At 40.5% G+C, this 12,632-nt stretch overlaps 1 protein-coding gene across 3 annotated transcripts in view; it reads right to left on the bottom strand.

Annotated features, from left to right (window-relative positions):
* The window catches only part of CEP41 (centrosomal protein 41), a 48,764-nt gene extending 44,080 nt beyond the window's left edge, over positions 1 to 4,684 (bottom strand). For all 3 annotated transcript variants that reach the window (XM_055084830.1, XM_007109140.4, XM_007109141.4), the window contains exon 1: positions 4,532 to 4,684. In XM_055084830.1, the coding sequence (XP_054940805.1) occupies positions 4,532 to 4,564 (33 nt within the window). In that variant the 5' untranslated portion in view covers positions 4,565 to 4,684. The remainder of the gene's footprint in view (positions 1 to 4,531) is intronic.
* Between the last annotated feature and the right edge of the window lie 7,948 nt (positions 4,685 to 12,632).

Below are 12,632 nucleotides of genomic sequence, written 5' to 3'. Positions count from 1 at the left end.
TACCACAAAAAAAAAAAAAAAAAAAAAAAGTTATGTTTATACTAAACCGTAGTCTATTGTGTACGATAGCATTATGTCTAAAAATATATATATGTATCTTAATTAAAAAATACTTTCTTACTAAAATATGCTAACCATCATCTGAGCTTTCAGCAAGTCATAGTAGTAACATCAAAGATCACTGATCATCATACCAAATATAATAATAATTGAACAGTTTGAAATATTGTGGTAATTACCAAAATGTGACACAGAGACACAAAGTGAGCAAATGCTGTTGGGAAAATGGCGCCAACAGACTTGCTTGATATAGAGTTGCACAAACCTTCAATTTGTGAAAAAATGCAGTATCTGTGAAACGTAGTATCTGCGAAATGCAATAAAACTAGGTATGCCTGTATGAATATTCATAGTAGCATCTTTCATAATAGCCCCAAAGTGGAAATAACCCAAATGTCCATCAATAAAAGAATGCATGAATAAAATGTGGTATATCCATGCAAAGGAATATTATTCAATAATAAAAAGGAGTGAAATACTGAAGCATAATAGAACATGCATGAACCTTTAAAACATTATGAAAGATGCCAGTCACATAAGACCAGATTTTGCATAATTCAGTTTACATGAATTGTAGAGAACAGGCAAATCCACAGAGACAAAAAGTATATTAATGGTTGCCAAGACTGAGGGGTGGGGGAATGGGAGAGACATGAGAGGACTGGGGAGTGATGGCTAGAGGTTACACGATTTCTTTGGGGGCTGATGAAAATGTTCTAAAATTGATTTTAGTGATGACTGCACAACTCTGTGAATATACTAAAACCACTGAATTGCACACTTTAAACAGGTGGATTTATGCTATGTGAATTATTTCTGTCATGCCATTATCAAAAATAAATAAATACGTATATAAAACAAGTAAAAAGATATAAAAAATTTTTGCTCTACAATTATACCAAGTACTTAGGTAAGAGTTAAAAGAAAATAATTCAGTTGAGGTATGTTTTTCTGACACAGAAAGAAGTCCAAGACATATTAAGTGAAAAAAGCAAGTTAAAGAACCATATGAACAATGTTATAACATTTGTGTAAAACAAAATCCCAAAATAGAACTCTCTCTCTCTCTCTACACACACATATGCAAATGCATAGAGAAAGTTTTGGAAAAGATAACTATGCAAAAAATGATAAATAATGATATAGACATTATTTATAAAAATTTATAAACAGTAGAGAATAAAAATAAAGATAGAAACTCCAGGAAAAACAACAAGCAATAAGAAAGAAAATGTAACCCTACTGATCACTGCTCTGGCAGTAATCAATATTTACAGTCATAGGAGAAACTCAACTGTGGAAAAAAAAATCCAATTAGAAATTAGGCAAAAGACATAATGAGATATTTTACCAAAGAGGATATACGGAGGGTAAATAAGCACATGAGAAGATGTAAGATGTTCAACCTCAGTATCAACTAGGAAAATGTAAATTAAGACCATGATGAGATGTCACTACACACCTATTAAAACAAATAAAATAAAAATTATTTACAGTATTAAATGTTGCCAAGAATGTGCAAACACTGGATCTCTCATACACTGGTGCTGGGAATGTAAAATGGTATGGCCATTCTGGAAAATGGTTTGACAGTTTCTTAAAAAACTAAATATAAGCTTACCATACAACACAGCAACTGCACTCCTGGGCATCTATCCCAGAGAAATGAAAATTAATGTCCATACAAAGAACTGTACCCCAAAGTTCAAATCTCTATTTGTAATGCCCCAAACAGAAAACACCCAAAATATCCTACAATAGTTGAATGGTTAAACAAACTGTTATACATCCATACCACAGAATACTAATCAGCAATAAAAAGGAATGAACTATTGCTACAGGCAACAACTTGGATGCATCTTAAGGACATTATTGGAGTGAAAAAAGCCAGTCTCAGAAGGTCACATACTGTATGATTCCATTTATGTAACATTTTCAAAATGACAAAATTACAGAAATAAGAGGACACATTAATGGTTGCCACGGGTTAGGATGGTGAGGGGGAGGAAAGTGGATGTGACTAGTAACGGGTAGCCTGAGGGAGATATTTGTGGTGAAGGAATAGTTCTCTATCTTGATTGTAAATTGACACACTTGCAAATCTTGATTATATCAAATCTACACATGTGATAAAATAGCCTCAAACTATACACACATTGTACAAATGTCAGATTCCTGGTTTTTATATTGTACTATATTTACATAAAATATAGTCACTGGGTGAAGGGTACATGGGGCCACTTTGTACTATTTTTGCAACTTCCTGTGAATTTATATTTATTTCAAAATAAAGGTTTTTTAAAAGGACATCAGAGTCCAAAACACAGTTCTTAAGAATTAAAAACATGATGGCAGAAATTAAAAACTCAATGGAGGGATTGGAAGATAAAGTTAAATATCTCAAAGAGAACAAAAAGACAAAGACCTGGAAAACAGGAGATAAAATTTAAGAAAATTAGGGAACCAGTCATATAGAAGCAACATCAGAATAATGAATTCAAGAAAGAGAGGATGGAGAAAATTGAGGAAGAAAGTCAACAACAAGCAATTTTTAAAAATTTTGCAGAATAGAAAGGACATGAGTTTCTGGCGCCCACAAAGTTAAGTGAAAATAGACACACAACAAGGAATTTTTTGTGAAACATCATAACACTGGTGACACAGAAAATTCTACAAGCTTCCAGAAAGGAACAATCAAGTCGCATACAATGCAACGTAACGGCTTTGAACTTCTCCACAACAAAAACTGAATAGTAGAAGACCACAATGCAATGTTTTCAGTATGCTGATGATTTCCAACCAAGAATTCTATACTTAACCAAACTCTCAGGCAAATAAATATGAAGGTAGAATAATAACATTTTTAGACATGCCTAATGTCATAGACATAAATTTAAAATATTTATTTCTTATGCACTCTTTCTCAAGAAACTACTGGTAATTGTGCCCCATGAAAACAAGAGAGTGAGCTGAACATCTTTATCCAGAGCACAAATGGACAACCGCACAGGGCAACCCAGCTCTTTTACCCCTACACTCCTAAGACTATTCCTCCTTTCTCTCCCATATTTCTGATCTCATTAACGGCATCAGCACCAATGAGTAGCCCAAGCTGGAAACCTAAGTCATCCATCACACTCTCATTTCTCAAAGCTCATTATTAAGTCATGATGATTTTATCCCCTAAGTATTTCTCTCTGTCCCTAGTTCCATGGCCTTACTTTAGGTCCATATCATAATAACCACCTAACCAATCTCCCTATCCCCAGTTCTGGACTCCTCAAATCCATTCTCCACAATGTGGCTACAAGCACTACCTAAAATGCACATCTGACCATGCAACTCGGCTACTCAAAACTCCAAAGCTTCTCAAATTCTGACCAGCAGGCAAAATAAATACACAGTGGTCAAACCACTACTCTCCACACATACTTCCCCGACATCCACGGTAGACATTATAATCCATCATGGCACTCTCCTACAGAGCCTAAACTCAGCCTCACAACTTTCTCATCAAAGCTCACAGGCATCCATCCTGAGATGAGACACGTTGCAACTCCTGTTCACTATAAAGGCCAAGAACGCTGGCAAGGCAAAGAAGGCCCTTCCAGACTTGACTCCTGCCTCTCTACAAGGAACTGTCCACTTTCATGGTTCTCACCTCCTAAACTTGGCTCAAGATGTTCTCTCTACCTGGGATGCTTCTTCTCCTGGTTAGTAACTTGGGATTTCAGAACATCTCCAGGAAACTTCTCTCACTCCCTCTGTTGAGTCCTAGCTTTCTTCTGTGCTCCCCTAACATCCTGTTTCCCAACCACATTGAACTCAAATTTTGTTTATAAGTCTTCCTCACTAGACTGAACTTATTAAAGGACTAAAAGGCCTTGTCTTATCTCTTTGTATTTCTAGCACTCCCACTCCCTGCACCTTAGGAATCCAGTAAACATTTGTTGAGATGAAATGACCACATATGCAGCAGGGCACTGGAGGTGAAATAGACAAAAAAGTAAAACGTCTTAATCGAGCAGAGGGTAAAACTAATGTCATATTTTGCGTCCTTTCCAAATGGCTTGTTCTGCTTATTCCTCCTCTTTCTGTACCCCAATAATCAGAAATGATGGCTCCTTTGATTTTGTTCCTTTAGCGTTTTGGGATTCATCCACATGTTACTTATATTTTGTAACTGCCACTCCTAGACTGTAAGCCCTTTGAGGGAAGGAACTTGTGTCTTCATGCACGTTGCTCCCTTGAGCGACAAATACAGTACGCCTGTGCGGGATGGTGGCCAGGCTGCCCAGGCTCGGAGTCCCCCAGGCCCGCCCCGCCTCCCTCCCCCCTCCAGACCCCTCCTCACGCCGCCGCTTCCCGCCTTCCGGAGGGCGGAAGTCGCAGGCTACTGTTCCCTGCCCACGTGGAGCCTTTTCCGGTGCGCCCGCCCCCTCCGTTTCTCCGATCCGGACCTGGCCCTCACCTCAGGATTCCCAATGTGCCTCCGGACAGACATATTTGCTCCAACCGACCACGCTCGGGGTTCTAGCCTCACCGGTAGCCTCTAACCCTAGCTTCCTACTCCCACAACCCCGCTCAGCCGCCTCCCTACAACCTCTTCTCCGATTGGCCTGCCTTCCCCTGACAGCCAATGGGATGCCCTGTTTACTCTCATTGCGGGGTCAAGGGAGAGTGAGACGCCACTCAATGGTTGCCAAGGGCAACGCGGGACGCCGGCTGCCGAGGTCCTTTGGGCTCTCCGCTGGGCCCGCGGACGCCAGCTTCAGCGCGGGAAGAGGGGCGCGGGGGGGGGAGGGGCAGGCTGCTGACTGCGCGTGGGCGGCTGCGGAGAGCTCGAGGGGGGAGGGGCTGGAAAATGTGGAAAAAAACAAGTGTTTCTAATGTGGAAGCACAAATACCGCGCAGGGCCATCCCCCTTTAAGGCCGTTTTAGCCAAACATCTGGATACTTCTTCACAACAGGGGATAGATATGGGACATGGTTGTTCAACAGGGATGAGAATCTGTAGTTTATTATTTTCAGGTTAAGTTAATATGCAAATTATGCAAAATATCATGTGGAAATACAGTAATTATTGTTGCTTTAAAAGCTTTTAGCTAGCAACAGAACGGCAGCCTTAATTGCAAAGCACACACATCATTCTGTGATTCATCATTCATTTAACAAATATTTAATAAGCACCTTATGAGAAAAGCTGCAGTAGGTTTTGTGGAGGATGGGAGGATGACTAAGACCCAGTCCCGTTGTCATGGAAACCATTGTGACTCCTGCCATCACCCACCACCTGTTCTTATTCCAGATCTGAAAATTAAGTCCTAGCACCTTTACAAAACAATCACACACACAGTTTGACTTGGCTCCAAAATGTCCCGCCAAATCCATCAAAATTATTATTTCCTTTTACATGGGGGGAACAATGCAGTAACCCTTTGCCCTTTGCTCTAAGTTGTTTTTCCAGGAATGGATAAAGGTTACCCTGAGCTGTTCATAGTGGCTGGCTCTCTGCTTGTGAATAATAGCATACATCTGAGCTGCTTCAGGGTCTGTGCAGATGACCCATTCAACAACATGGCCTGACATGCCCTTGTCTTCTCAGACTCCTCAGAAACCCACCCTTCAGGTCAAATCTTGAATCGTGTTGTCAGTCAGAGCCGCTTGACCTCAAGGATCACAGCTGTCTCTTGGCAAGTTCATGCCTCCTGAGTTTTGTTTTAACTTCCCTGTGTTCTCCAATCCTTCAACTCTCTGAAATTCCCAGTTCCTCTCCCCTCCACTAGAATAAGGAAGCGTTTAGAGACTGCAGAAAATTAGAAGGGGGGGGCGGATATTTAGAAGGTTTTGCATAGCAACCACGGCTTCTAGACACATTACAACTTAGAATGTATGCTTACCTGGTGCAGAGTCGGGGTCGGGTGATGATACAGATTATGGGTAGAATAAACAGGAGAAAGGAAAGCAGAGAGGGAGATAATAGGGTTGAAACTAAGGTGTGGTGAGAAACAGGTAAAGAGATTTAAAGACATTTGGAGGTAAAATGAACAGTTGTTATATATATGAGAAGAGGTAAGGAGTGCAAGGAATAGGAAGATGCCAAGGATGGTTATAATTTTTCTAACTCGGGGACTGAATAGATGAGTGATAATGCATTAATCAAGTTAAAGTACAATGGAGGTCAAGAAATCAAAAGAACAGAAAGTACAAGACCCAACAGCCCAACGAGCTGGAAGCTCAACTTCCATTTATCAATGTTTGGAGTCACTTTTCTCTATGGTTGGCTCCCTTTTGTTCCAGAGCCTATGGGAATATCAGGTTTCTTTGCCTCAGTAGTCATTGTGATTGTCAAATTTGGGCTGCATATAAAGCAATCAGAGATATTATAGGAATGTGGCCTCTTGGGTCCAATTGTCAGAGATGCTGACTCTTTGTGTCTGGGGTGGGAATTCAGGAATCTGTAATTTAAATGCATCTTCCCCAGCTGCCACCCTTGATTCTGATGCATAGGATCCAAGGGCTACACCTTGAGAGACTAGAAGAGCCTCCCATTTCCTTCATATTTTGCCTTAGTGGAATCCTTGGAAAGCTTAAAGCTATAAGTCAAAAGGCTTTCAACATCATGAGTTTCTCTTCAGGATTCCTTTTGGGTCCTGCTATAGCAAAACTGCATCAAAATTAAAGCAAGGTTCTTATCGCCAATATGAAAAGTATGTAAATGACGCAAAATGATAATTCATAGAAGAAAAGCATGTGATAAACTTATGAAGAAATGTCTGACTAATAAGGAAAGAAACACAAAATAAAACAACTAGATCCCATTTTTCAACTAATGAATAGAAAAAGGTTTTTTGTTTTCTCTCTTTTTTTTAATGATAATGCTAAGTGTTGGCTAATGATTCATGAAACAAGCATGCTTATACATTGTTAGTGTGAAAAGAAGTGAAACGTAATGCAAGAGTGGGCCCTCAAATTTTAATATGCTGAGGATTCTTCCTGAGGAAATAATCAGGGAGATGCACAAAGACTACACACACAGGTATTTATTGGAATCTTATTTAAAATGATGAAAAATTGAAACAATCTAATTGATCATTAGTTTAAAAATGATTAAAATAAATGATGGCATAACCATAATGAGTCATTTTATGGAACCATTAAAAAATATGTTTCAAGGAATAATTAAGGTAATGGAGAACTAACTGTTCCTGATGGAGTAAAGGGAAGAGCTGGAAAGAATTTTTTATTTAACAGAATCCTGATTTGTGTGGAGAAAAACATAGGTATCCACACACAAAAAAAAATGGACAAAAAAAATATTTAAAATGTAAACCGTCTCTGAATTATGGAATGGAGATATTTGTTTTACTCTTTACACTTTGTACATTTTGCAAATTTGCTTCAGGGACTATGAATTGAGTTTATTTCTTAATAAAAAAAAATTCTCCCCCTAAGAAACAAAAAACCTGATTCTGACTTCAGCCTGAAAATTGTCTCTGGTCTTTGTCTGGGCCGATTTAGAGCTGAGCTGAATTCTGTGTAATTCTGCCCTCTGAAGTGCTATAGCTCTCCCATTCTTGGCAGTAAAAGACTCTCCAGGCACTTGAGTAAGATCCTTGCAATCAGAGCTCTGATTGCTAAGAGGTTCAAGCTTTGTTTGTAAGAGAAGAAGTTCTAATTCTTTTCTTTAAAAGTTCCTACTTTCACTGATTAATCTTATTTTTCATGAAGTTAGGAGTGCTCTTGTGAACTTCCATTTGTTGGATGTCTTCTTTTTAACCCTGTATGTGTTCTAAAAATCTTTTAGTCCCTACAGAGTCAGTGGGAGTCCCAGATAGGTAAGTGTGGCTGGCTTAGGGCTAGTTAGTGTCTTAGGTGCCCCTGTGCTTGGTCAGTCCCCTAGCCCCAGCCTCCCTTCCCCGGCAATTAGATGGGTATTTGGGTATTAAGCAGACTGGCCCTCTCTGAGCTAAAACGCTCTGAACCCTGCCTCCCCACCTTCATGCTGAATCCATCCTCTCCTTCAGTCTCACACCAATTAGCTCTTCATCCCCTCACCCTCAGCTCTCAGCCTGGTTTCCTGCTCAGAGCCCAGCACCCTCCCCTCAGACCTGTCTCATGACATTGCTTCTGGGATTTGGGCCTTGGCTCTCTTCCTCGGCTCTCTTCCTCGGCTTCATTTACCTTCATTCCCTAAATGACATGCACTTCCAGATGTTTAAGGAAATAATTCTGCCCAATCCAGTCCAGTCCTGGGTGTCTTCCCTGAGCCCCCAGAAATGGAACTGCTCCTGAGGCAGTGAACCCACAGATCCACAGGCCCCATGCAGTGATAATTCTCTGCAGTTCTGATAACAATTTGATGTTGTTCTACCAGGCGGTGGAATGTGCCAGGGAAGGAGCACGTTAGCCTCTGAGTGGAAGGCTCACCCTTGCCCTCTTCCAGCTTAGGACAGAGTTGAAGTACTTGGCCTGGGCCCAAAGACCTCAACCATACTTGCAACCCCTCCCAGGGGAGTAATACCTACCTCCCAGGATACCTTTGGGACCATTACAGGCTACACTGCTTGCTGGTGAAACAAAGAAATTGGCATGCTGGTTGCATACCTGATGGGATTGGCATTCCCACATGTACAGTTCTGCGGCCACTTCTGAGAGCCACGTAAGACTCTTACCTGTGGTAGAAAGGGTGTATAATGTCTCCTCCCAGGGAGATCTAAAAGCTTCTTTACCACTTGTGAGCCTAGGGCATTTGGTTGTCATATGCTGTGTTCTGCTTCTGGCTTGGGATTTGCATAAACAATGCTTTGCCACAGAACTAGCTCCGAGGAACTCTGAGGATCCAACGTAGGTCCCGGGATGGTCCATCCCAAAGGGATAGAGGAGGAATCAGTGTTGGTAGGTACCTGTGTCACTCTGGACACAATGGTCAGTTGGAGAGCTTGTGCCCCATGAAAAGGCCGGTAAAAGTGGTTCAAGTGTGTCATATGGTCACATTTCTCAAAATAATCTAGAAACCTGTGTTTTCATGTGAAATCTACAGGCCACTAATTTGCAACCCCTGTACTACACTCTGCAAATATAATTCCTGTCCTTCACAGTTTTTAAATAATCAAGATCATACCCATTGTAAAAACAAACATTAGTAGAAGTTCTGCTTCCACTTAGGATGTAGAAAGCAGCAAAGGACATCATTCACATCCTAACAATAAGAAAAAATGAATTATCTACAGAATCATGTTTTCTGGAATCCTTCAGAGAGCTGAGATCACAAGGCAACCAAATAACCAAATTCCAAGAAATGACAAGCTCTACTGCAGAGAGAAGAGACATGCAAACTGTTTCATGTTTAGCAGATCACTGAAGAAAAAGTGACTGCCATAGAAGTGGGTGAGAAGAAATCAGCTATAATTTTCACTAATTCCTAAATGCTGAGTTTCGGCTAGCAGATCAGTTTAGAAAAACTGGGAGCCTGTGTTGGTTAATTTTATGTGTCAACTTCACTAGGTACGGTATCCAGATATTTGGTCAAACACTATTCTGGATGTTTCTGAAAAGGTTTTGTTTTGTTGTTTTTTTGGCCGCATTGTGCGGCTTATGGGATCTTAGTTCCCAGACCAGGGATTGAAGCTGCACCCCCTGCAGTGGAAGTATGGAGTCTTAACCACTGGACTGCCAGGGAAGTCCCTGTTTTGTTTTGTTTTTTAATGAGAGTAACATTTAAATCAGTAGGCTTTGAATAAAGCAGATTGCCCTCCATCATGTGGGTGGGCCTTATCCAATCAGTTGAAGATCTTAAGAGAAAAAGACTGAGGTCCCCCGAGGAAGAGGGAATACTGTTTACCTAAGTCTCTATTGGCTTCTACACATAATGTCCAGCAGACAGCCTTTAGACCAGAGTTATAACATCAGCTCTTCTCTGGGGCTCTAGCCGGCCAGCTTACCCTGCAGATTTTGGACTTGCCAGCCTCCATAATTGTGACAGCCAATTCCTTAAAATAAATCTTTCTCTCTCTTAGATGTATAGACAGATAGATATAGATATACATTTGTATCTGTATGTATTTATACTGGTTCTGTTTCTCTGGAGAACCCTGACTAGCACAGAATCCCAGACACACGGGGAGTTTATGTTCACTTGCAAGGTCTTTTCTGTGGGTGTCTAATGGGTGCTCCAGAGAAAGATTGGGGGCAGGACAGGAGACCAGAGAGAGCCTCCCTTGGTGGTATAGGTTTGTAGAGGTGACTGGCTGCTGCTGGGGTTAGGCACAAACCACCACCATATCATCTGGCCCTTCTTTATTAAAGCAAAAAAGCTTTAAGCCACCAGGGGAGGGGCTGTAGACCCTCCTGCCCCCAGAGTCACCAGAGGAGGTGTGGAAGCAAAATCTGTCTGCATATGGGGAGGGCAGGAAACCATTTCTCACTCCCTGGAGCCCAGCGGACATCTGTTGCTTCAGGAGGAAGGGTAGAAGCAAAAGATGTTTGCTCCTGGGGCAGAGCAGGGGGAGGGGGGAGAAATCATGGGAACCTCTTGGGTCCAAGAACCTACACCAATATAAAGCAGAGGTAGACTACCACTGGGAGAGAAACAGGTACCTCTCTCCTGCCAAGCCCCACCAAATATACAAGGCAGAGTTTGGGTACCATGGGGGATGTAAGGGAAGGAGGGTAGGAACATTAAGAAGGTCCCACTCCCCAGGCCCAGATGCACAGGCCTTATCTGAGACTGAGATTGTACCAGGAGAATCAATAACCACCACCTGCCTCCACCACAGTCTAGCAACAAGCAGCAAGCAACAGCAGCCTATTACTGAGGGCAAGACAAGACTGTGAGAGAAAATCCTGCAGCAACCCATATCCCACACTAAGCACAAGGTAATGGCACTTGCTGGTGCACCAACGGTAATGATAGCAACAACTAAACTCAAACCAGCCCAACTAGTGACTAGATCAACTCAACCCGCACAGTAGTTGCCTAACAGAAGAAGCATGATTCTTTCCAGGCATAAATACTGTTTACCTAAGTCTCTATTGGCTTCTACACATAATGTCCAGCATTCAATAACAAATTATGACAATACAAAAAGGAAAAAGTGAGAGTGAGAAAGAGGGAAGGCTTATCATCAAGAGATAAAGCAATCAACAGAACCAGATCTCAGCAGTAAGTGTCTATCAGACAGAAACTTCTAAATAACTATGACTAATATATTAACACATATTGACTGGGGGATTTTGCAGAAACTAACGCCTGTGGCCGTAATACGTCTCTGGTCAAAAATGTGTTAAAAGATCTAGTGGAAAAAGGCAGAAAACATGTATGCATATATGGAAAGTTTTGCAGATAGATGGAAACTATAAAAAGTAAATGTGAGATAAAAATATACAATATCAAAGATAAAGAATTCTTGTAATAGAATCATAAACAGACTAGATAACTTGAAGATAGTACATTAGAAATTATCCAAAATGAAACACAAGGAGGAAAAAGGGGGGAGAAGGGTACAAAAAGGAAAAATTTTAAACTGTGGGACAGGGAATTCCCTGGCGGTCCAGTGGTTAGGACTCAGTGCTTTCACTGATGGGCCTGGGTTCAATCTCTGGTCAGGGAACTAAGATCCCGCAAGCTGTGTGGCACGGCCAAAAAAAAAAGCCCAAAAAACTGAAATGGTAGGACAATATCAAGGAGAAGATAGAGAATAAGGAAGTAGAAATATTTAAAGATATAATGGCCAAGAATTTTCCAAAAGTAATGAAATACAACAAACTGCAGATCCAAGAGGCACAGAGAATCTCAAGCAGCATAAAAACAGCCAAACCAAAACAAAATCAAAATAAAATCTACCTATACAGTCATATATCATTTTGTATGTACTTTGCAGATACTGCAGTTTTTACAAATTAAAATTTTGTGGCAGCCCTACATTAAGCAAGTCTATCAGTGCAATTTTTCCAATAGCATTTGCTCACTTCATGTTTCTGTGTTACATTTTGGTAATTCTCACAATGTTTCAAACTTGTTTCAAACAAATTATATTTGTTATAGTGATCTGTGATCAGTGATCTTTGATGTTACTACTACAACTCGTGAAAGGCTCAGATGATGGTTAACATTTTTTAGCAATACAGTATTTTTAAATTAAGGTACATATATTGTTTTTAAGACATGATGCTATTGCACACTTAATAGACTACAGTATAGTGTAAGCATAACTTTTATATGCACTGGGAAACCAAAAAATTCGTGTGACTAGCTGTATTGCAATATTCACTTTATTGTGGTGGTCTGGATCGAACCCACAATACCTCTGAAGTATGCCTATATGCTAATAGTCAATTTGCTGAAAACTAAAGATTTCTCTTTTTTGAAAGAAAATCTCAAAGGCAGCAGAGAAAAAAGAGAAATAACATACAGAAGAAGAAAGATAAGAATACAGCAAACTTCTTGTCAACAACTATTCAAAACAGAAGACAAGGGGAGCACATTTTTTAAGTTCAGAAAGGAAAAAGTCAACCTAGAATTCTATACTCAATGTAAATATCTGCTAAAAAAGAAAATGATATGGACTTTT

Source organism: Physeter macrocephalus, chromosome 5 (genome assembly GCF_002837175.3).
Source record: "Physeter macrocephalus isolate SW-GA chromosome 5, ASM283717v5, whole genome shotgun sequence".
Classification (NCBI taxonomy): Eukaryota; Metazoa; Chordata; class Mammalia; order Artiodactyla; family Physeteridae; genus Physeter; species Physeter macrocephalus.
Note: the sequence above shows the minus strand (reverse complement) of the source record. Positions and strands in the feature narration are given on the sequence as shown.